Below are 26,077 nucleotides of genomic sequence, written 5' to 3' on the forward strand. Positions count from 1 at the left end.
TTTATTTTTTACTTCTACCTCTGACTCTCACTCCCACCCCCAATAACCAACAACAGCAAAAGAATCTTCAGGTACATACCTAGCCTGTTTTGGCAACTTCTTTCAATTTTTTTTGTTTGCTATTTATTTTCAATAATAAAGTAATCTATGCACATGACAACCTATTAAACAGCAAAGAATTATTCAGATGGAAAGCAACAGTCTTTCTTCATTTTTAAATGAAAATCCAAAAAAGAAAAAAATCAGTAAAGAAATATGCTTCTGAAAAAGATCACAAGAATCTATAAATTATTGTCTCTTAGCTGCAATTGACTGATTAAACATTAGTGTTAAAATTCACATATTCTTTTACAAAATTAAAAACAGATATCTAATAAGAATATAGGAGGCAAAGATTCCATGGTTTTAGAAATAATAAAAATTTAATCAACATCTGAAATTTTACTCTCCCTTTTTTTTCTCTCTACTGAAAGTTAAGGATGCAAGATATGTAAGTTGGGGTTGTAAGTAAAAAAGAAAATTTCTGTTTTCTAGTCTGGAGCTTTTACTCTCTCTCCTGGAAGAGTAGGTTTACAGATGTATAGAAAAAATAGGCATTATTGTGGCCTTGAAATAAATAGGAACCAAATTTTCTTTTTATTACCAAGGCTCAAAAGACCATGCCTGCTGAATTGCATAGCATTAAACATGTAGATATTTTGCTTACTTGAGGCAGTGCCAAAGAATTGAATTTACTTTTTATCAGGGGAGAGAATTTAACTTATCTAATTGAATCAAACTAAAAGTATTTAATATGATAAATAACTGAAACCAATAAAAGGAAAGAAAATAACTTGCATGACTCAGATATAAGAGCCTGTTTTAAAATTTATTTTTTTATGTATAACAAATTGTAAGAGCAATGCTAATAATGATTTATCACCCTTAAGAAAAAAAAACCTCAGTTTTTCTTTTCTAATTGTTGCTGTTTCTGTTTTATAGAATGGAGACCTTATAGTAGGAGGACCTGGAAGTTTTTATTGGCAAGGTATGTTTTGTTAGCGGAGAAGAAGTGCTCATTGGTTGTTGCCAACAAGGAGATGAAACAGAACATCAGATGTTGACTTTTTACTGCATTAATTTTATATCCACATTTATATCTTCTCCAGTGAAGGAAGCACCATTTCAGTTTGTGCTTTGTTTTATAAATGATATTTTAAAATACTGTGGCAACTTAATTCCTTTAGTCATCAAATGCTGATTGAGGCCACGTGAGGCTTTATGTGAGATGCTGAGGATACAATGGTGAGTAACCCGTAGAGGTCATTATCTCAGGCAAGACGCAGGCATTAGTGGAATACTCACACAAGCACTTGAGAAACTCCAGGCATGATACTCACTAGCAAGGAAAGGGACGTCAAGAGGGGGCCACAAGAGGAGGCTTCTCCAGGGTGGCCCTGTGCAAATGTGTGTTGTTCTCTGAACGGTGGCTGACAGGGAGATGAAATGCAACCTGTGCTCTGCTTAAGGCGCCCTGAACCCAGGTGTCTGCCCAGAAAGGATGACTTCCCCTACTTCTTAGAAAAGTGTTGCATAAGCCAGCAGCAAGCCTGAGGTCAACCGGTTTGGAAGTAAGCAGCCCTGAACTGAGATCTGAACCTTGAGTAGACGGTAACCTTAAGTCATAGGCAGAGACAGGAGCAACTGTGTGAAAACGTTCTATGGCACAAAGGAGTGCGGGGGGCTGGGAATGGAGGGAAGCCGGGCAACTGGAGCCAAGAGCTGCTGAGTGGGAGGGAGGAGCCCCGCTCACCAGGCAAGGCTTGCAGCCCAAGGTAAGGGGTTTGTCTTTATCCCAAAAGACAAGGAGAAATCCCTGGTAGAGGGTTGGAGTTTTAATGAATTATTTGAGGTAGAGTAAGAATGTGTTGTTTGTTCTGAGAAAAATGGGAAACCACTGGAGAATTTTAAGCATGGGATGCTATGATCAGATTTGTGTTTTGCAATGATCATTCTGGCTGCAGTATGGAAGATGGATTGGAGGTTGGCCCAAGTGAAGTATCAGCAAATTTGTTACAAGGTTATAAGCTAGTGATGAGTTTGTAAAGTAGACTAACTCTAAGGTTCAGATGAGGAGACTTGCTTCTCAGAGTTGGTGACGGTACAGACTGAAAAATGGGAGGAATCTGAGACAGAATTTGGAAGCAAAATAAACAGCCTGGATGATGGATTGGATGTATGTGGGTGAGCATAGGGAGGACGTCAAGGATATGTTTCTGACTTTTGTAACTGAATGGTAGTAGGTGGATCCCAGTCCCTGAGATGGAGAACACTAGAAAAGAAGGCCTTTGGCGTGGGTTAGGGGAGGAAGATGATGAGTTTGCTTTTGGTTATATTGAGTATGAACATGTTTGAGATATCCAAGTTTTTTCACAGATGTGTTTAGATGTATGGGCTTAAACTCAAAGATAACTAGGCTAAAATAAAAACTAGCACAGAGGTGACAACTGAAGCCATGGATGTGGATGGGATGCCCAAAGAGAGATTACCAAGAATACAGACTTAATTTTGGCTGTAAAGTTTAGAGTAAAGATAGAGTAGAATATGAGAGAGGTGAATAGTTGAATAATGGTTATTTTTTTAATGGAAGAGACCTGACCATATTTAAAAAACCAGTGGGAATGATGCAGGACAGATGGATTTATGATAAAATTTTACATGAAAGTATTGTTAAGCTTAATTCATACCTATACAGCTATGAACATCAAATAATTAACATTTCAATTTATAACCATTATTTTGCATACTGGAAAACAATATATTTTATGCAGTGGATGGATATAAAATAAAAATTATCTGCATTTAAAAAGATTTTGTTCAAACTCAATTAATTCCACACAATTCTTTCCTTAAGTTGAAAAAAATGCCTGATACAGATGATATGCTGAAAATTAACCTTATCGAGGGGATAGAGGAAGATTTGTTTGAGATCAATAATTTAAATTTTATTCAGTTTTAAGATTGTAATATTTGTAAAAGCAGCTTAAGGAAACAAGCAAAGGCAGTGTGTATGTGGGAGGAGAGTGCGGGCTATTTAGCTTTAACCCAGAGAAAATTGGCAAATCCTACACACATTGTTTAGAAATGCCGAGTATGAATATGATTGTCTTAATATAAGAACAGTTATTTCAGGCACGGTCACTTGGAGATATTTATGGCCTGGTTTGACAGTTTTATTCTTTTTGAACTTCAGACAGAAAGACTGTGGGATTTATGTGGGAATTCCCAAGGAATAATTTGGCTTTAAAATTGATATTAAATGTTAGTCTCTTGAAAGCATTCTTCCAATTTTCTCCCGAAGAGCATGAGATCACACTTTCCCCTTAGCTGTGCAAAATAAAAATGAGAATGCATAGAAAATGCATAAAAATTGTGCTGGAACACAGCTGTCCATCTTTTGTATTCACGTCCATCTCACTACAATCATATTTCAAGGCTTCTGATAGTGATTTTATTTGGGGGAGACTAGCCAATGTTCTTATCATATCAATGTTGGTGGCCACGGATTCCCTTTTTGCTACAATTTTGGATCTTGCTGGGCCTTGCTGCTTCCCATTGTCACAATTGTATGCTTTATGTATATATTTTAACATTAAATGTGAATGGCTCAGAGATTAGGTAATTCCTACCTTCAGTTTAGCTGGTATGTTTACAATCTGTTAACTGAGTAAGTGATTTAGATTTAATACATCTGCACTTTGAGTGAACACAAAAACCCTAGAATTAGAATGACAAAGGGACCCTTGTCGTAATGCTGAATATCTCAATAACAAAACCACCTGACCTTAGGGAATCCATGCAAGCTTTTTGGGCCACAGTCTCTCCATCTGTAAGAAGATACATTTTGCCTAGATGACCTCAAAGCTAGATGATGTTTCTTCTAGCTAGAATATTCTTCTAGCTAGATTAATTAAAAATGTAATCACATAAATGTTCAGGTGTCTTCACTCTTAGATACGTTTATCATTTAGAGGATGAGGGAGTATGTAAGGTGAAGGCAACAGGAAAACAGATAAAATTAAGGGCTTTTGGATTAATGGATGCAAACTACTATATATCAAATAGATAACAAAAAAAGGACCTACTGTGTAGTATAGGAAATTGTATCCATTATCTTGTAATGACCTAAAATGGAGTAGAATCTGCAAAAATACTGAGTCACTATGCTGTGTGCCTGAAACTAACATGATATTGTAAACCAACTATACTTCAATTAAAAAACCCAGAAACAAATAAATGTTACATGAAAAAACTTACATAGTTCATCTTTGGTTCTTCTATCAGGATGGAAAGCTCTGACCAGCTGTCAGCAACTCTGCCTTGCAGTTCTAGTACCAGGCAATAAAAATTGTTGTCAGAAGTGCAAGCAATCCCATTGTTGTCAGTAGTGCAAGCAAGCTCATTCTCAAGGGAGTATGTGTTGTTCAGACGCCCTGTGTTTGCAGAGGGAGGGTCTGCCTCTTGTATTCATTGTTACCATATTCATTTGTTTCAACACAGGTCAGGTGATCACTGCCAGTATTGCAGATATCATTGCAAATTACTCGTTCAAGGATATCCTAAGGAAATTGGCTCATGAAAAACAGACAGAAGTGGCTCCAGCTTCCTACGACGATAGTTACCTGGGTGAGAGCCATTGCTCAACACCTTTGTGGTTTTTCAAAAGACAAATTAAATGTAGAGGGAAATTTTATTCCTCACTTATCTGATCATTTGGGGTACCTTATGTAAATTTTCTTTTCTTAAAACTTAGCTTGGACTCTTATCTTTCTTTTCTTTTCTTTGGGCTCAGCCATACTATATAATCTGCATAGACTGATAGCTATTTTATAGGCTCCATGATAATCTCTTGCACATAAAATATTTTGCCAGCTGTTGACACTGTGTATTAGTGGGGATGCCCACTACTGTATAGGCAACACGATAGTGGACGTTTCCAGTTTCTAGAGCAAAAGCAAGAGACTTTCGAGTTGCTGGAATGTTCTCAAATTTTTTTTATGTGCAAACCACACAAGGCCATTTTACCACTATTCCCAGCTTTGGAATCCTATTGGCATTTTGATTACTTGATGAACTTTCAAAAGTTGTAGTTATCTTTTCTCACCTCACCTCATGTTAGAGCTAAGTGAAATTTGAGGGAAATCATCATGAAAGGTATTAGGAAGTAGGCCTTTTTGGTGATCACAAAAAGCAAAACCTGACACAAGAAATACTTTTCAGAGTGATCATGTCTGATTATGATGAATCAGTGACTCTTAAAATGCAGCCGCCACCATTCACACATCACGGTGGGTGATGAAGCAATCCTGCTTTTAAAAGGGACCCTAGAGAATACAATAATGCCATTTTCAGCAATGTGGTTGGACCTGGAGATTGTCATACTAAGTGAAATAAGCCAGAAGGAGAAATACCATATGGTATCACTTGTATGTAAAATGTAAAAAGATGACACAAATAAGCTTATTTACAAAACAGAAACAGACTCACAGACACAGAAAACAAACTTATGGTTACCAAGGAGGGAAGAAGGTAGGAAGGGATAAATTGGGAGTCTGAGATTTGCAGATACTAACTCCTATATATAAAGCAGATGCAGAGCACAGGGAATTCTATTCAATATCTTGTAATGGCCTATAATGAAAAAGAACATGAAAAAGAATACATATGTATGTATAACTGACTCACTAGAAATCAACACAACATTGTAAAATGACTATATTTCAATTAAAAAATAAACAAATAAAAGAGACCTCAGAATCTAATCGTGTTACCATGCCCAGAAATAGCAGATCTACTATGCTTGCAAGATTTAGTCTGAATCTTGGTTTGATTAATTTTTCTCTTTATGAAACTCTAAACTTTTATGTTACAATTTGGCACAAAGCAGTACTGTGGTAGTTCTTTCATATTTCCATATATAGATAATAGATCATTTGTAAAACCTTCAAACATGTGATTAGTTTGTTTCTTTTCTTCAAAACAGGATATTCAGTTGCTGCTGGGGAATTTACTGGGGACTCTCAGCAAGGTGAGAGACATTGTTGACATTAAGTCATCTATAAAACATGGGGAAAAGGTAAAGTGACCTAAAAAGCCCTTTTGTGAATGTGATTTTTCCTGAAACTTTTAATCAACATTACATGCAATTCCTCCTTAGTGCTGTAGCCATATGAGACTGCAGGCTCCAAAGTTACTGATTGTGATGGTTAATTTCTTTTTTCAATGAAATTCTGAATATTTGTGGGATGGGAGAGGCCATGGTTACCATGTATCTCAAATGGCATAATCCCCCTTAATCTTTCCTGATTGACAAATCTGTTCCCCAAATCAGGCAACTCCACTGTATCTGACTGTGGTCTGTTTTGAGGTGCCCCTACTAACCATCCATACATGAACCTGGAATGCAGTGTAAGATCTAGAATCTCTACTCAACACTCAACATCTCCATTTGAATGGCTATCCCAAACTTAATGCATTTATAGCTGAACACCTACCTGATCTTTCCACTTAGACATGCTTTACTACCCTCCATCATCTCCATCTCAGTAGGTGGCAATGCCAACTTCCCAGTTGCTCAAGAAATATAACCTTGCAAGTCAACCTTGGATGTTGCGCTTGCTCTCATTCCCCATCCATATCCAATCCATGAGCAAATCCAGCTAACTAAGCACAAAATACAACCAGAATCGGACTACTTCTCATCTCCTCCACAGCTTCTACTCGGATCCAAGTCCCCATCCACATGATTGCAATAGCTTCCTAACTGGTCTCCCTGTTTTCATCTTTGCCCTCTTGTAGTCTACCCAAAATCCAGCAGCCAAAGTGGTCCTTTAGAAACAGAAATCAAATTGTATAACTTCTTTGTTCCCAATGACTTCCCAGCTGATTCAGCCTAAAATCCGAATCTTCACAATGACCTTTAAGGCTCTGTTTATGAGACCCCTATTTACTTTGACCTCATCTCCTAGTCCTTTACCATCCTCCAGTCCCTCTACTCCAGCCACCCTGCCCTCCTTGCTGTTCTTGGAATTCTCCAGACACACTTTTACCTCAGGACCTTTGCACTTGCTGTCCCTTCTGACTAGAACATACTTCTCCCAGATCTCCATCATATTTATTGTCTCACTTTCTTCAGTCTTTGCTAACATGTCATCTTCTTGTCAAGGCCTTCCATGGCCACACTAATTAATCACAATTACTTCCACATTCTGACTCTAACACACCTAGCACCATTTTACTGCTTAGTGTTTCTACATTATGCTCATCCCCTTCTAACATATCCTTTAATTGACTCCATTTTTCAAACTGATTGCCTCTTCCAACTAAAGTATAAGTTGCATGAGAGCAGGGAATTTTATCTTTGTTCCCTGCTGTAGCCTGCGGTTGCCTATGAATATTGATTGAATGAGTGAATTTACTACCAAAAAGTCCAGTGTCTAACTCCAAATGAGTCTTCTCTGATTGTTAATGCTCTAACAGCATGAGCACTCAACCCTGCTAAAATTCAGTACATCAGATAGAATTAATGCTAGAATTTGTGCTGTACCTTTAGGAGCAGGTTTAGGAGAAGGGAAATTTGAGTAGAAGGGAGGCTCTTTTCCAGTCCCCCTCTTTCTAAATCAAAATAAAAATTTAATCCCAATGAATCAAAGGATACTTTAGATATGTAGAAATGAGAGCTGGAAAGATCTTTGATAATCAGGCAATTCCAACTCCCATCTATATTGCAGGTGGAAAAAAATTAGGTTCAATGGTTGATGTCAGGTATATGGCGGACCCATATACCTGAATCTAGAGCCATGTCACTGTGCATTAGAATATGCTGCCCCCTTTCACCAGAGTTGGTTCTTCTACCTGGGTTATTGAAGCCTCCTTCCCAGTGTACCCTCGGCTGCCAGGTTGTCCTATAATTCTGTTCTTGGGGGCCAGACTTACTCATTTATGATATGTGGCCTTTCCTTAGGTAACAGAAATTATTTTAACACTTTAGTTGGACAGGAATTTTTACTTTGTACACCAGTACGAAAGACAGTGAAAGCTGGAGAAATCAGAGTAAGAAGTTTAACCTACAAGCCATATGCAGATCTGAGAAGCCAGGCTTGTGTTCTAGAGACAGAAACACATGGAGGCTGGTGATGGAGATGGGTAAAACTCAAAGTAAGGCTTTTGTTCTTCTGTTTTCATTTGTTTGTAGCAGAAACAAAAGCCAATGCAAAACTGAGACCTCAGACTTCCAGCTCTCTACCTGGTACATGACAGTTACTCATTAAAAAGAGCCATTCTTAACCGCTTTGTTGTAGAGCTTTTGAGTATCTGTGTAATTCACCTTCTAAATTTCTATTTTCATCACAGAATTGGTTGCTGGAGTTCCAAGAGGAGCACAGAATTTTGGATATGTGAGTACTAAGAATGCACTCCAGGATTTTTTTCTTTATATATGCAAAGAAACATTTTGTTTCATACAACTTTTTAATCTTTTAAAATGCCCTGTAATCATAAGCACTACTGATCCGCACTTGCTTGCTCACTCAAAGGGAGGCTAGATTGTTGTCTACTCTGTGTGCAGGATCAACAACATAACTGGTGGGACCCAGCGTAAAGCGAAAATGCCTCGGCCCTTGTTCAAAATTGATGATTTCAGGACAGTGACAGCCGGGCTGTTAAGGGGCAGGGCTCATCTGAGTGTGACTGCCCAGGTCTCATCCCCATGAGTCTAGCCCTATCCTTGTGCATAATCTGGGAATAATTTCAGAGTCTCCCATTGTTGATATGAACAGCATTTTAATATGTCTCATATGGTAGAAATAATAAAGTCAACTGTTATTTCAGTTGTATATTCGTTTGCAGGGGATCTCATAAAAAATTATGACAAACTGGGTGGCTTCAAACAACATAAATTTGTTCTCTCACAGTTCAAGAGGCCAGAAGTCTGAAGTGCAAGTGTCGTTGGTGGGGTTATACTCCCTACAATGCACATGGAGGGGAGGCTCTTTCTGTCTCTTCCAGCTGCAGGGGTTCCCTGCCTTCCCTTGGCTGTGGCAGCATCGTGTCAATCTCTGCCTCAGTCTCCATATGGCTTTCTTCCCTCTGTGTCTGTGTGTCTCCTCCGCTCTTGCTATGAAGACACCAGTCACTGGACAAAGGCCCCCTAAATCCAGGATGATTTCATTTCAAGATCCTTAACTTCAAATCTACAGAGACTCTATTTCTAAATAAGGTCACCTTCTGAAGTTCTAGGCAGACATGAATTTTGGAGGGATATTATTCAAACTCGCTATAACTAGTTACTGTAAAAATAGGAAAGGAAAATAAAGCAACCTTATAAAAATAAAAACTTATATTTTAAATAATATTTTTAAAGTCTGGTAAATCTGTAATTATCTATAGATTTTAGGTTGGCTGGATAGGATTTAAAAGGAATATTTTTGCTAGTTGGATAACACTTAAAATTTCTTTTTTTTTTTTTTTTTGCACAAAGCCACAATCATCAATTTCTTATAGGAGCATATGCATACAAATTAAATTTAGACTAAAATTTTGATTAGATCAATTAACTGACCATCAGGTTAGTTGTTCTCAGAGTTCTTGAATTCAATTTTTATTTCTGTACTGCAGATCAGTAAGCATGCACAGTGTCTGAAAGGATCCAAATCTTAACTATAAACAAAAATTTCAATTGACTTTTTTAAAAGATGATTCTTATGGGCTTATATATATTTTTTCATATAGCTAACCATTTATCACTCTTCACAGAAATTTTTAAATGATTTAAGTTATACTTTTTAAGAAGTTCTCCAATTCTATACTAAATGATGTAACGTATCTAATTTCTATGATTTCAGGTTTCAATCATTAACTCTACAGATATGACCTTTATTCAGAACTTCACTGGTGAACAGGTAGGGTACTTTAATATCAAATAATGAATGTTACTGTACTAACAGAATATTGTAATATTCATACCACTTATTCATTCATGAAATATTTGCCAACCACCTACTATGTGCTGGAAACTTGTCTGAGCACTGGGACTGTAACCATGTACCAGAAGGACAAGATCCCAGCTCTGATGCCATGGTACAGGGGAGGTAGTTGGGGGAGCAACAGTTAATTAACAAACAAGTGAATGTCCATCATGATTTCAGATAATGATAAGTGATGTAAAGGCAGAATATGCTCCTTATAAGCCAAAATCCCACTAAGTGCTGAAATCTGAGAGCAATCCTCTTATATTGCAGTCCTGTATGTAGCATGTCTGGTGGTAAGTTCTGGGAGGACACAGTCTTCTCACAGATTCCACATATCCATCAGAGTCAACGGGCCTGGGCTCTGCCTCTCATCCTCACTGTGACTGGAACCCTCTCCATTCCCAGCATTATATGGTAGTTGACAAGCTGTCTGGTTCTGGACCCTTAGCCCTGGGCTAGGTCTTGCTCCTGACTCACTGTCATTGGCTGAGGCCTTATCAGTAGATCAGTTGCTTGAAAACAGGCTGCTGTGAGGTCACTCTTCACTCACTACCCTCCATTTTCCTGGGTTGTGTGACCTGTGGAAATGTGTCACATTTCTTAAAATAATGATTGTGGTACTGCTGTCTAAGGGAGCCAGTGGTGAGCTGAGTTAGTTCCTCTGGGCAACCAATTTTCTCTCCTAAACACCACCGCAGGTTACTGAGCTCATAGTGAGCCTCACATTTGAATCTGGCCCACTGGGTCTGGAAGGGTCCAGGTTTAAGATCCTGAAATGATAAACTCTTGACTAGACCTATAAATTAGGACTAATATATTTGTCAAGAAGTTTTGATAAATAGAGATTTTTAACGAACACAAAGGATTTTTGACATTTCCACCCTCCAACTGGGGCTTTAGTCTCTCCATCAGTCTGCAATTTTCAACAAAGCACTGAACAATGTCTCTCATGGTACTCTTGTGATAAATATAGAGATCTAAGGCCAGGATGATAGTGAAGATGGGTGGAATTGTAAATTTTGAGCAACTGTTCCCAAGTGGTGATAATGAATAGTTTAATGAAGATCTGGCAAGACTTCTCCTCTGCCTTTTTGTGCTACATCTTTATCATTAGAAGCTCTTTAAACACTGTTAAGTTTGGACTTTCTGTAACTTCTCATCCCCAATACCACCTAGTTCTGCAATCTTGAACCTCAGAACTTAGCATATAAATGATGAATGTCCTCTGAGTTCCACAGAACGCCACACCAGGAGTAAGAATTTTACCACATGTGTTTGGAATAGAGAAAAGAGGTAGAAAAATTGAGTTATTGCCTGACACAGTTAAATGAAGCATTCATTTCCTCTGCAGAGAGTATTTTGCATCTAACACCCATGTCTTCGTCCATTTGGACTACTTTAATGAAAATTCCGTAGAATGGCTAAAGCAACAAACGTTTCTCTCTCACAGTTCTGGAGTCTGGGAAGCCGAAGCACAAAGGCTAGGCAGATTCATGTCTGGTGAGAGCCTGCTTCCTGGTTCACAGCCGTCTTCTCACTGTGTCCTCCCATGGTGGAAGGAGGGCTGGAGAGCTCTCTGGAGTCTCTTTTGTAAGGACACTGATCACATTCATGAAGCTTCCATCTTGGTAGTCTGATCACCTTCTGAAGGCCCCACGTCCTAATACCATCATGTTGGGGGTTAGGTTTCAGTATCTGAATTTGGGGGAGGTAAGGGATGCAAACATTTCAGTCTATAGCAACTGTGTATGTTTTGAATAGAGTAAACAGGTGAGAGAATTTAATTATTGTGTTACACTCATTAACTCATCTATTTATTTCCTCCGCAAAGAGTGTCTGACACCTGACACCTAATCTGAGCTAAACCCTGTTCAGACAGTGCAGACAGAAGAATGAACAACACAGACCAAATTCTCTGCCTTCTGAGAAGCATACTTTCCAGTGGACTGTAGTCTGATTAAATTTGTAGGTGATGGGAGGCTAAGTCAGCTAAAGCACTGGATAGCAGAATATGAAAACAAACAAACAAACAAAACTTGACAACCTAAAACTATAGGTTAAGGTTGAAAGGATTATGATCTTGAAAACATAGGTTGAAAAACACATGTAAGAGCTAGAACGTGAGGAGATTAGGCACACAATTTACACTCGTTAAAGACCTAGAAAATTTAGCAGGTGATAAACTCAGTATGAATTGATACTGAGAAGTGGTTTACCCCAAAATTAAAACCTTTTTTTTTTGCTTCAGTGATATAAAGACTGTACATCCTACTTAACTTCTGTCAGTGAGCTCATGAGGTATCATCTTTTCTTTGGTATCACATATTGTATCTCTAAGGAAGATGGTGAGCTGGCTGAAAATATTTCCATGTGAGGTTTCATGTGGAAATGAAATTAGATTTGTTCTGTGACATTCCAGATTGCAGAATAAGTAGGAGGATCAAGAACTAGAAGTTACAGAAAGACCAATTTTAGCAAAGAACATTCTAAGAGTTAACACTACAAATTGAGTGGGCTGATTGTTGAACATCTCCAGAGAATGTCCAAGCAGATGTCAGGGATATTGTGAGGAAAATTATGCACCAGGTCAAGGGTTAAACTAAAGGACTCAAAGACTCTGTCCATGTCCCGGGGTCTATGAATTTAAATGCAAAAATGTGCGGCAATGAGGCTAATCTTTCAGGGAAAATTGAGAGATCACAATAAAAGTGACTTTTTGAACACGGAATGCATCATCTTATGGTTTTCCTTTGCAGATGGCATCTTATTTTGGATATACAGTTGCAGTATCAGATATTAACAATGATGGGTAAGTTTATAAGAACTTCCTCACTCACCAGATACTATACTCATCCTTATAAATGTAATATTTTTTTCTGCATAAATTACATCCTTCCATACATCCTTGACAAGATAGAGGCTCTCTTGTTTTAACTTTTTTTCAGTTCAGGGCAAGAGGATATATCTACTAAAGAAATCTATGTTATCCTATTTTATGTGTTTACCAAGATTTTCCACATCTGCCACTTCTAAGAAACGACTGTTTTACTTAGTTTTGTCTTTAATTATATGAATTGAATAGTCCTCGGCCATTTGAAATCCATAGTCATTGAAGAATTTTCTCATCTTCTTCCCTTGCATATGATACATTCATAAAACATTTGCACATCAATATTTTTTCTCCTGACAGTAACTGCCATTCTAGTGACACCCATGCAGAAGATGAAATAATATATTTTTTAGATCATGGCAGTAAATTACAGTTGAGCTTGGACCAAACAGCATGATAAATTATGGTCATGTTTAAGCCGTTACTTCAAAGAAAATTATTATTAAGCGTCTCTTTGACCCACTAAAAGCACCTGTCAGATAAAACACAAGATTAAATAAGAAAACCAGTGAATTAAGTTGAACTGATTATCCATGCAATAAATTGCTGGAGCCCCTACAATGTGCCAGGCACTTTTTTGGGTGCCCAGAATGTCACAGTGAATAAGGCAGAATAGGTCTCTGCTTTCATGGACCTCGCGTTTTTGTAAGAAGCACATAGCTGAAGAATCTTAACTATGTTCCAAGATACGGGCTAAGCACTTTAGATACATCATGATAGGCATTAGCTGTGACCTCTGTATAGAACAGAAACCTCCACCCTCACAAAGGTTATACTGGAGTTGAGGTAGGAGCTACATACCAAAAATAAATGAGTCAAGTCAAGAATATGTTAGATGGTGATGAGCACTATGGAGGGAAAAAATGAAAACAGAAGGGCTGAAGGCAATCAAGATGTCCTTTACCAGGTAAATGTATGAGTATTCTGTGGGACATCCAGACAATGGAATATCACACAGCGCCAAAAAGAAATGAGCTATCAAGCTAAAAAAAGACATGGAAGAACCTTAAATGCATATTGCTAAGTGAAAGAAGCTAGTATGAAGAAGTTTCATATTTTACAATTCCACTTTGGAGAGAAAAGGCAAAACCACGGAGACAGTTAAAAGACCAGTGGTTACCAGCTGTTAGTGGTGAAAAGAGGGATGAGTTGAGTGGAACACAGAGGATTTTTAGGGACATGAAACTACTCTGTATGGTACTACAATGGTGGATTCGTGGCATTATACATTTTTCCAAACTTATAGAATGTGCACCAGCAAGAGTGAACCCAAGTGTAATCTGCAGACTTTATGATTATGAGGTGTCAGTGCAGGTTTATCAGTTGTAACAAATGTACCGTCTGGTGTGGGATGTTCACCGTGTGGGAGGCTGTGCTTGTGGCCAGAGATGTATGGGAAGTGTCTGTACTTTCTGCTCATTTCGGCTTTGAACCTAAAACTGCTCTAAAAAATGAAGTCTATTAATGAAACTTAAAAAAATATATACAAAAACAAAAGGGGATAGGAAAAATTGGGAGGGATGCAATTTTTAATCAGGTAAATAGGGAAGGCCTTGGTGTTAGGTTAGGTGAGGGAGCAAAACATGATAATATCCAGGGAAGGGTGTTCAGATGCCCAGAGGAGGTGACAGCTGCTGGCAAGTTCAAGGAATATCAAAGAAGCTTGGAGAGATGACAGTGGGGAGTGGGATTATGAAGTTTTGTGAGCCACTGCATTTACTCCAAACTGCTTTACATGGTACCATGCAGACTCTGCCACAAATAGAATGAGTCTGTTTCCAAGAAAGACACATGATCTTGAGAGCCACTGGAGGCTTCTAAGCAAGGCAGTGGCCTGCTCCCACTTCACTTTTAGTGGGCAGGCTCTGTTTATTGAGTCTCAATGGCCACGAGGCCTTCTGGGAGCCCACTGAGATAAGCCAGGTGAGGTATGACAGTGGCTTGGACCAGAGCAGTAACTGGAAAAAAATATATATATTTATTGAAGTATAGTCAGTTTTTACAACATTATGTCAATTTTTGGTGTACAGCATAATGTTTCAGTAATACATATACATACATATATTTGTTTTCATATTCATTTTCATTATAGCTTACTATTGAATACAGTTGAATATTGAATACAGTTCTCTGTGCTATACAGAAGAAACTTATTGTTTCTCTATTTTATATACAGTAATTAGTATCTGCAAATCTTGAACTCTTAATTTATCCCTTCCCATCCCCTTTTACCCCGGTAACCATGTTTGTTTTCTATGTGAGTCTGTTTCTGGGTTTATTTTGAAGGTATATGTGAATGTAATCTTATTCTGGATGCAGATAATGTATAACGAAGTTGCTTTCATCTTCAGCTCTCTGAGTTGTGAAAAGAAAGTAACAAATAGAATCATCTTGAAAACGTGTAACCCATGTGGGCTGTATTTGTCATCAGAGCATTTTAGCCATTTGGAGAGAAAATGGCAGAGGATGAGCTTGAGTCCAAAACATGGCATACTGTCCAGATTTAGGAAGCCCATTCTTTAGCGAAAACAAAAATTCTGACAGTGGCCCTCAGAATAAGTATAGACACATTTCTCTCAATAGATAGTAACACATCACCCACCGGGCTTCTCTCCTGGGACCCAGGCAGCATTTTATAGGGCACAAATCACCCAGTGTGTTTCCTTCCATAGTTCACTCCCTTTTGAATCCTTTCAACTTTCCCCCAGTGTCACAAAAGAAACCTTGTGAATAAAGGACATCATTGGTTTCTTGTGATCAAAACAACATGGTAGTAACAAACACAGGAATTTTCCAGTGATAATTTGTTTTTCTTGATGTTCTCAAAAAATTGCTGTGCACATTATTTCTTCTTCTTAGGCAATATATTCTGAATTCTGTAGACTGCTTTGAATCAAATTCATCTATTATCTTAATATTGCCATTCTTAAAGAAAAAATACATATGGATTCTCAGTCTGTATATTATTTGCTGCTCAATTACTAATTGTAATTGCTAATTCAATTAGATGCTAATTAAATTGCTAATTTAATTAATTAGATGCTATGTACATTCAAGGTCCTATAATAAATGAGTATACTCTGGAATCTGTAATTTATCCCAAGTAAAGATAGCTCACATGAAGTCTGAGATTACAATAATGCAGATATAATTTGCCATCATCTTTGCACACTTGTGTTTCTAGAACAATAACTTGATATTGTTGGCTTTCAAGTAGACACAAATAGGGAAAACAAGGCATCTTGGGTTTCTAGGTTTATAGTTGATCCCAGGATGGGGCCCGAAAACCACTAATTATAGTGGCAGCCAGTATCCTCACCTCCATGGCAGGATATTCATCCCCAGGGAAGGTACAAAGCAACCCATCAGGACAGAGACATAAACCTGTAATCCCAGAAATCTTAGCAGAACAAGAAAAGGAAGGCAGCAAATCATGCACGTGTCAGTGATTCTTCCTAAGCTGCTGTGATGGTTCCATGTCAGGGTGCATGTGGCCTCATTTTGAGATAACACTTCTGTCATTCTCAATTCCAGACAAGGTTTCTAGCAGGGACCCTCAGGATGTATAAGATTTGCAGCAAACATAAATCGCTATCTCATATAGTTTTCCTGGGTGTGACATATTGGGTCTCCCCAGTTGGTTAGCAGTTTCCAAGGCAGAAATGTCCACTGAAACAATGGTAGAACCTAATATGCCATTAAACAGCAAAATTTGATCATTAATTATTAGCAGACCATGCTTTTTTTTTTTTCTCTCAAAATGCCTTTGTGTGTAATATGTATAATAACATGGGACGATCCATACTACAATCCAGTGAAACTATCTAAAATTCACCACTGAGGAAAATGAGACAGAAGTTAAGTGAATCGCTCAAGAGTACACATTAAGTAGGGGAAGACCTTAATTGTTTACACAACTTCTGCTGACTTGCTCCACAGAAATTTTCTCTGTATTCTCTGTATACAGAGAGCTCTTTACAAAGCTCTAAAAAACACCTAGTAGGAAATATATATATATATATATATATATATATATATAATCTCAGTCTTCAAGGGTTTATAATCTGTAAGGATTAGGAATTTTCAACCTAGTAAGTGAGTAAAATGACTAATGTGCCTCTCACTTACTTTTTTTTGTGTTTTTATACTTACTTTTAAAAATTGGGAAACCAGGATAAATTAGTATACTTGTCACTGAAGAAATTCAGTAACCTTTTAAATATTTTAAAATAAAAATTGTATATATTTAAGGCTTAAAATTGTATATATTTAAGGCTTAATTGTATATATTTAAGGCTTAAATATACATACAAATATACATACAAAATATATGTATATTTTGTATGTAAATATACATACAAAATATATGTATATTTTGGTGTACATATATATAGTGAAATGATCACTACGTTCAATCACATGAACATACCCATCTGTGTGATTCATTTATATCCATCCAACCATCCAACCATGTGGTCCATCTGTCTCATAGTAACCTTTTGTGTGCATATATGTGTATGTGTGCGTGCACAGTAAGAGCACCCAAAATCTATTCTTTTAGCAAATTTCCAGTATGTAATACAGTATTATTAACTGTAGCCACTGTGCTGTATGCTGCATCCCTAGAACGTATGCATCCTGCCTAGCTGCAACTTTGTACCCTTTGACCAGTATCTCCCTATTTCCCTGACATATCCACCCCTGTAAGCACCACACTCTGCTTCTCTGAATTTTCATTTTAGATTCCACATATATATACAAATATAGATCTATCTATATCTGATGACATATAAATAAAAACATATATTATCTGTATATATACATGTGTATATAGGTATACATATACACATATGTACAGAATACATATAGATTTCAATGACTTTTAATAAGGGTTGTGATAGAAGGGTAACGTGTGTTTAAGTTTTTGCTCTGTTTTAGCTGTTGATGAGAATCTGTTTATTAAATGTGCATTTTATTAGTTTTCATTATTTTTATAGATGAGGTCAGACTTTCATTTTATACAAATATAAGAGCATAATTTCACTTATTTTCACCCAAAGAACTTTAAGATTGTCTTTAGTGTTGCTAAAAACAACTGACTGATTAAAAAATTCCATTATGAATGGTTTTTAGCAGCATGGCATATAAGGAAAGTCAGTTTGTTTGATTATATTAAAAATAGCCATACTAGTCTTCTGCATTTTACCTAGTCATTAGTTTAACTCATAAATAATTTTACAGAGTCTATAACTCCTATGATTTTAATTCACAAAGCCCTTTCTAGCTTTTCCAGCATTTATCAGTGATGAAGGAATTATACATGAGCATTAATCACCCAGCAGAGTTCCATCCTAGAATTGAGATTTAATTCCCATTCTTTACCCAATTTCTCATTTCTCAATATCCTTAAAAAAAAAAAAATAGCCTGACTGTTTCCTTTTAAGCCCTGGCCCTAAGTGGATGTTGTGCAGTTACTCAGAATAGGATGAAGAGCATCACTCAGCTAGTTTGTGGTTCAGAAGTTAAGACTTCCAAGTTCTGTGGGATTGAACCAGACTTTCCTTTCTCCATCAGAGAAATAATTAAGTAATGCTGTGCACAAGGCTACCTAGTGAGCATCCTTCGACAGGGTGTGTCATCCTCTGCATCCGCCATGCAACAAAAGCAAAATCCCTACAGATGCTCCAAAACTCAACATCAGGGGAAAAAAAAGACAATGTCATTAAGTATTGCAACAAAATAAATAAGCTGGTGGGAATGTCCCCAGTGGGTTTTTTTTTATAATCAGAAAAGATGTCCAGGTGTTAGGAGTGGGCTCCAAAATTTAGAACAAACAGTTGCCAGAACGCTGGTTGCGGATGATATTGTCAAGCCTGTGCCTGTTTTGAAACTATAAACAAGCTGGTGAAATTAACTTAACCAGTTAATCTTAAAAATAGCCAAAGCTACAGAGTCTTTCAATATAAACACTGTTACGAAATTCTGGACAAAATTAACAACAAAGGGAGATAGTATTTTCCTCTTGGACCTAAGCAAGAAAATCTGTTTTTTATTTTCTTACAGCTTTTTGGACTTTATAGTATTAATACTATTTCACAAATTTACAGAATTACAGTTTAATTCACTGGATTGTTTCTAGCCACTGCAGGGCCAAAACGAACTAAAAGAGATTCTTAGCAGTTAGTTAACTTGAGAGCATTTCAGAGAAAATTTATTTGAAAAGAAGCAGCTTTGGGTAACTAAGTTTTGGTGCTAGATTTAATCCAAGTGTGTTTGCTCATAGAGGAGAGATCATTAATGATTCAGTTAAGTAGAAAATCTAGAAAACCAAAACATAAGTTGCAAATTAAACTGATTTTAGTAACATAAATGACAAGCTATGTTAATTCTCGCTATCATAAAAATAATTAAATTGATGAGATATCAATTCTACTATACAGTTTTCTAACCTGTATTCTCTTAATAAATAACTACATTCTGAAAATCAGTTCAAGGCATTAACATGCAAAATGGACTACTGGGAAAAAAGAAACATGAAATTTATGTGTTAATTATTACATATAACAATTATTACATATAACATATGAAACACCGTTTGGCTGCAGAAAACTTGAATTCAGATTCTTCATAATGAATTCTCATAGATGGGTTCCCTTATCCTCCCTCTCTTTCTATCCCTATATTTATGCTTTGCTTTTCAGGAAAATATTTATAATGTTTTATCTCAAAGAGCACATGAAGGATGAGAAGTTGCACTTTGTGTTGTATTATATTATTAGAGTGGGTTTAGGCATAAAAAAGAAATACAAATAAAACCTGTGTGAATGCTACACAGAAATTTAAAGAAAACTGCTTAAACATTAGACATTTCAGATACGATGAAATTTAGTGTATATATTCTACTTTTATAAAATGCTTTTACATAATAACTTAGATCTCATCCAAACCACCAACATGACCCAGAGAAGATGGTTTTTAGTAACAACCTCATTAATATTATTTATTCATCATTGTTCTTTTTTGAGATTAAATATATATAATATATATTTTATATATGTTACATATTCTTAGAATGGCATCCAGCCTGTTAACACAACTACTTTTTCAGGATGTCAGTGTTAAACATCTTTACTAATATTGTTAAACTTTAAATTTGAATTGGGTATATTCAAAAAAAGGTTGTGATAAATACACTTTGAAATAGTGTAATAGCACACATAGCCTACTGCAGTGGCTTTCTGATGATTTTTTGGCCTTGTGGGTTCATAATCAGAAATACGTTTGATACTGCAACCCACTACACACAACTGAAACAGTTCGTGGAACAATATTTACCCTTATTATGTGTAACACATTAACTGTGATGTTTTCTATTGTATTCTATTTTGTGTTTTAAAATTGCTCATCAAGATCCATTACACTGATTTCACAATCCACTAATGAGTTGCAAATGAGGATGTAAAAACACCAGCCTAAACAACAATATATACTGTGTCTCTTAAGTGGTGTTGCTAATATAAATTAATATTGACACTAAATGCAAAATATTCTACAAGGCACATTGAACCAAATGAATCCAAGATTACTGTCTCTCAACTTCATGAGAACACAATTATTAATTAAGAACAAATGTCTGTCTCCTTTTTTGGCATTTAGAACATTTTAGAAGACTTACACTTAAATATCTAGGGAAATACACTTCTAAGAAGATAAATCAGTGCTGTCATAATTCTCCAAGAATCCAAAGATTCCATGGATGTACTAATCTTTTACAATGACAGGTCAAATATTTTTGCATTTCTAGAACTCTGCAGTGTTGGCAGTGAGAAATGGAGTGAGTCAATATGTCAGTCCCATGTCCTGTTCATACCCTCAGGGACCAATTATATGGCTTTGTTCTTTCTTTAGAGAATGAGCAAATGGCCCAGCTCAATCTCTGCACTAAAGAACCGGTGGTTTTAGACGCCTTTGAACTACAAGGCAGCAGCACACACAATTAGGTATTTAACAAATGCCTCTTCATACTGACAATAATAATAAAAGAAAGAGAGGCAATGCGATTCCTCCCAGGGAAAGCCAGAGACTTGGAACAGCCCCAATCTCTGCTCTCCTTTTGGCCTAGAGCACAGAAGCATGGCAAGTAAATGCATTTGGAACATTTCTAAGGGAATGTTTTACCTAAATGTAGCAATCCGCTTGCTATCTCTTTCTTGAATTTTTTTCAACCTGAAAAATTATCTACCAGTTTCCTGCTATAATATCTATCTATATTTACAAAGAAAAACTATAAATCTGCATTTGGGAGGAAAGTGTTGTTTTCTATCTTTCTAGTCGGTACAGTAACCTTCTCTGGCCTCTGTTTTATTTAAACGGAGGTAACAAGAGGAAGACAAAATTTATGTTAAACCTTATTACTGCAAGAAAACTTCATAATATAAATGCACAGTTGTATAAATTGTAGACAAGCTCTCATCTACATTTAGAAAAGCATATTTAGGTCTTTTTGATATGTTTTACTTGTATGACTACATTTTGTGGAAAATCATTAAAAAGCCAAAAAGGATGCAATATCTGTGGTTTTCTTAAACTAGTTATTTTTTAACATAGCTAAAAAATTCAATGTGACGGTTTAACAACTCTTATTTTCTTACGGCATTCTATTCCTTAGACATAACAAAGCAGTGAAAGAAATAATGACGATTAAAAATGTCCCTTGGAAAATGAAAAATGCCAATGGAAATGCACTAATCTAGTTGATTAGAAATCTACTGAAAATGATCTCATGTCTGCCAGCATGCTGACTTCTCTCTTTGTTCCCTGCAGGATGGATGACATATTGATTGGGGCACCTCTCTTTATGGAACGAGAATTTGAGAGCAACCCTAGAGAAGTAGGGCAAGTTTACCTGTATTTGCAAGAGAGCGAACTCGTCTTCAGGGACCCACAGGTCCTCACAGGCACTGAGATTTTCGGGAGATTTGGTAGTGCTGTGGCACACTTAGGAGACCTGAACCAAGATGGATACAATGGTAATTTACACCAATGCATGGAAATTACTCATGTGCCACAATTTTATGTTACTGTGACATGAAAGAAACAACAGACTTCACAATGGTGTGTGTGGTACAGCTCTTATGATTGGTCCTTAATAAACTATCCAAAAATCCTAGGGCAGTTTAAACTTTATTTAGTTTTGGCAAACATAGATGTTACATGGAAATTTTCTCCATTGATTTAGGGTGTCCTATAACAGCTCTGAATAAAGCAACAATTATTTTTAAAACTGATGTTTGGATTACTGACTTGAAGAGAACCAGAGATTCTTCTATATGAACAGGGTCAAAACAAATAAATATATGTTGATATATTAGTAAATATATTGCCTTCTGAGTAATCCAAATGGGTTATGTATGAGTTATGCTGAATTTTAATTGGTCTATAAACTTCACCTTAAAACTACCTTCATTGTCATAAAGTAGTATTAAGTTCTTAGTTTAGGATTGTGGTTCTGTAAGGTAAGAATTAATGAATGCCTTCTAAGTGCCTCTCCTCAGAAGGTATATGCCAGCTCACACAAAATTTTGCATACACTTTTTAGGACCTTTAAATTAAGAAGCTGGGTATAGTGAGTGTCTTGAAGTTTGAAGGATTAATAAGAATTAGCACCAATAAAATAGCTTAAGGAGTGTTCCTATCAAATCAAAGTATTCATTAGTACCTTTGGCAAGGAGCACATACTTTATACTTTGTATGATTTCTTTGAAAAAAACTATGTCTCAGCAATGTATGGTTAGTAATTTTTAAAGTACCATAAAACATGAATGCACATTAAAGGCTTATGGTTCCAGGGAAATTTTTTAAAGACAATTTCATCTTTATCTGATTTGTTGCTTTCAAAAACTGCCCTATTCCTGAGCCCCAAAGGAAATAAATGATGCTAAGTTATCTGTGGAGTCATCTTTTTCATCCTCTTTTCTTCTATTTTTACTTTCTCCTGAACCGTTAATGCTGTTTTTAAGAGCTAAGAGAAACATTTCTAATGATTTAAAATGGGTTCTGCTTCTTGGAGCCTTGGTGTCCTTGAGTATCAAGTAGGTAAAATAATGCCCAAATGGGATTCAATTGAGAGGCACATGTAAGCTCACTGACTCAGATGTGAAGAAGGTGCCCCTTTCTACCTACCAGATGACCATATCTTTATTTTCTACAACAGTATGAGTTTTTAGGCCGTTCATCCTTACCTGTTAAGTGAAAGTGGATTTATGATCCTTTTATGTCGTGAAAATTGGTTCACAATTTATACAGTCTTAGGCTTACAAACAGATGAAAAACAAAATGAGGACACATGCTGCGGTATGCGGTGTGGGGCTGTTTGGGTATTGTGTTTCTGGTGCTCTTTTTCATGTAAATTTCGGTAGTTATGTGTATTATTTAGAACAATCCTGGTGAGCACAATATTTGGAAGGTGGTTTGCATTCAGTGCTGTGTTTAAGTAGGAGTCAGACATAAGAGCGCTGTTTGGTTTCCCAGAGTCCTTAGCTGTGAAATGGGTGTTGCCTATATCATGGGTGACATCATCATTCAAGGATATAATCTTTGTGAGAGAGGTTATTTCTTTTCTTTTTTCCTTTACATGAAAAAATCTATAAGGTGATTTAAATTTATTTTTCAGCCATAAAATAATTAAAATAATGCCATTTGCAACACCATGGAGAAGGTTATTTCTTTTAACAAGAATCTCTAACGTACACTGCAGAGGAGCCTCATCTAGTCTATCAGCCTGGTGGTCTGTCCCAGCTCTTCCTCCTTGTCACTCACTAGGTTCCCATGTAGACCACCCTCTGACTGCCAGGCTCCCTCCATCTTTGGGCCTTTGCACAGTAACTCCTTCTGCTGGAAACACTTGCCCCTCTGATTCCACCTGGTTGGTTCCATCATGTTCCCAGATTTCAGTTTCAAGATGGGCCTTAGAGACACCTTGTCTGACCATGGAATCTAAAATCACAATCCAGTCACTGCACTGTATCAATATTTTTAAGATTCTCTATGTAGCATTTGTTGCTTTCTATCTTCTTGATTATTTCTTTATTCAAGTTGTCCATGACCTGCTCTAGAATATAAACTTTCTAAAAGCAGTGTCAGGTTCATTGTTGTACTCACTGTACCCAAGACAGAGTAGGCCCTTGGTAAATATTTCTTGAATGGATAAAAGATGGCAAATAATTGACTCTTGCTGCAGCACTACAGATTTTCATGGAAAACTTAATAAGCTTTTTGGGCTGCATGGTACTGCTCTTTGATTATACTGCATTCTATGTCTAAAACATTCTTCTTTATTTAAAAAAAATGTTTATATGTCTCTGTTTGTAGATGTTGCCATTGGTGCACCCTTTGCAGGCAAGGATCAGAGAGGCAACGTGCTCATTTACAACGGGAACAAGAATGGCTTAAACGTCAAGGCTTCCCAGATTCTTCAAGGAGTCTGGGCCTCACAGGCTGTCCCTTCTGGATTTGGCTTTACTTTAAGAGGTGATTCAGACATAGACAAGAATGATTACCCAGGTAAGGTTTGCTTTCTTTTCCCATGAGAGAGTCCACTTCCTGGAAGGAGCCATTCTCTGGAAAATGCATCATGTGTAAGCAGTTCTCTTGTCCAGGCTACAGCCAAGCTTAAACGTGGCATAGATTCTTTGGGTAAGATTCCGGAGCAACTTTCATGAGACTTTGAAGACAGACAAAACAAATATTCCCTTTCCTGTCAAGAAATGATGTTAAAAGAAGCAAGGTGGCTTTTTAAAAACTGCACTGGATATAAAACTTATCAATTGGGCAACAAAAGTTTTTATTTGAAACCCCTCAGTAATGTGTTCTCCACTGACAAAGACAGCTTGCATCATATCCCTTTTAGAGCAGTTTATTTTAACCCTGTAATTCCCTTTTGAGCACATAGTGCCTATGAATTAACTTCTGCACCTCAACATTTGTGTCATAAAGCTCATGGTTTTGGAGCATAAATATTTTCCAGCCACATTTGGGGGTTTTCCAAAGATAGGTTGACGTTTTTTAAAGTGAAGCAAAAAGAACGGGTCCATGATATAGATCATAGACTATTCTTGATCGCCTAATTCATGTAGAGAGTTCAGTAGAAATCCGTAAAGCACAGTGAGGTAATTCATGTTTTATGCACGCAGTGCTGTTTTAAAGGATTGTTTCAGTAATCAGGGATTTTAGCAAAGAACATTAGACTTCTTGGTTTTGTGGTTCAGTTTTCACTTTTATGTTGGTTATTTATAAGATGGTTTCAATAAATACTTACAAATCATTAGTAGTTAACTGACAGCTTCAACTATTTATTGAAACTTTGTCTCCTCCATCACCCGTTCCCTAATTGAGTATTTTCCATATGTAAAGCTTTTTTTTTCTGGTTTGGGGGAGCATTCAGTAAACTAACTGACTAAATATACATGACTAATTTCAATCCTTCAACTTTCTCTTCCCCTCTGGAATTAGGCAAAAAGGTTACTGCAGTTTATTCTTATAAATTTGCCAGAAATTTTTCCTGGCACTCACATAGACATTGCAGTGGGCTCAAAGCAGGTTTAGTATTATGTTGTATAGGAGTGTGTTCTACCTGTGGCATTTTCAAGGGCATCTAGTTAAATTAATTGTCTTAGGTTATATTATACTAACCTAATCAATGATGATTAGGCTTTTTTTGAGGGGGGGGTGTCTCATACATAATCTATTCTATTTTAAATAACCCCAAAATGAAATCCCCTATGATTTCTTCCCCAAATATGGCAGGATAATTAATGAAATCATTAGTCACCATTCAAATCCTGGGTTGCAATTTTAGAGAAACAGTTATTTTAGAAAGTTAGTACTATTCCTTACATTCATCATAGTCTTCCCTTAGTACCAGGGAACTTGACAGAGAATGGCCATGCCTTCCACAAGGGAAAGGAAATAGAGACTGTATGGATCACATAGCCAGTCTATCAACTTCCTTTGAAGACTTCTAAATAAGGGCCAGGAAGAAGAGGAATGTGAAACAACTGTTCTCTCAAGGAATGTTCCCTCCAGGGAGTTGGGTAAAGAAGTAAGACAAGGAGAAGCTAAAGTAATTGCAATGTCAGTAATTAGTCACCTCTTAATTACCTCTTGTTCATCCCTTCTTGAC

The 26,077-nt window shown here is 36.8% G+C and overlaps 1 protein-coding gene across 1 annotated transcript in view; it reads left to right on the top strand.

The window, feature by feature from the left end:
* Nucleotides 1–26,077, top strand: part of ITGA8 (integrin subunit alpha 8) — a 172,527-nt gene that overhangs the window by 28,501 nt on the left and 117,949 nt on the right. The window contains exons 6-13 of the mRNA XM_031444604.2: nucleotides 982–1,027; nucleotides 4,540–4,665; nucleotides 6,023–6,067; nucleotides 8,392–8,435; nucleotides 9,882–9,938; nucleotides 12,764–12,816; nucleotides 21,721–21,926; nucleotides 24,268–24,459. Of these exons, the coding sequence (XP_031300464.2) occupies nucleotides 982–1,027; nucleotides 4,540–4,665; nucleotides 6,023–6,067; nucleotides 8,392–8,435; nucleotides 9,882–9,938; nucleotides 12,764–12,816; nucleotides 21,721–21,926; nucleotides 24,268–24,459 (769 nt within the window). The remainder of the gene's footprint in view (nucleotides 1–981; nucleotides 1,028–4,539; nucleotides 4,666–6,022; nucleotides 6,068–8,391; nucleotides 8,436–9,881; nucleotides 9,939–12,763; nucleotides 12,817–21,720; nucleotides 21,927–24,267; nucleotides 24,460–26,077) is intronic.

The sequence above is a fragment of the Camelus dromedarius genome, chromosome 26 (assembly GCF_036321535.1).
Source record: "Camelus dromedarius isolate mCamDro1 chromosome 26, mCamDro1.pat, whole genome shotgun sequence".
Classification (NCBI taxonomy): domain Eukaryota; kingdom Metazoa; phylum Chordata; class Mammalia; order Artiodactyla; family Camelidae; genus Camelus; species Camelus dromedarius.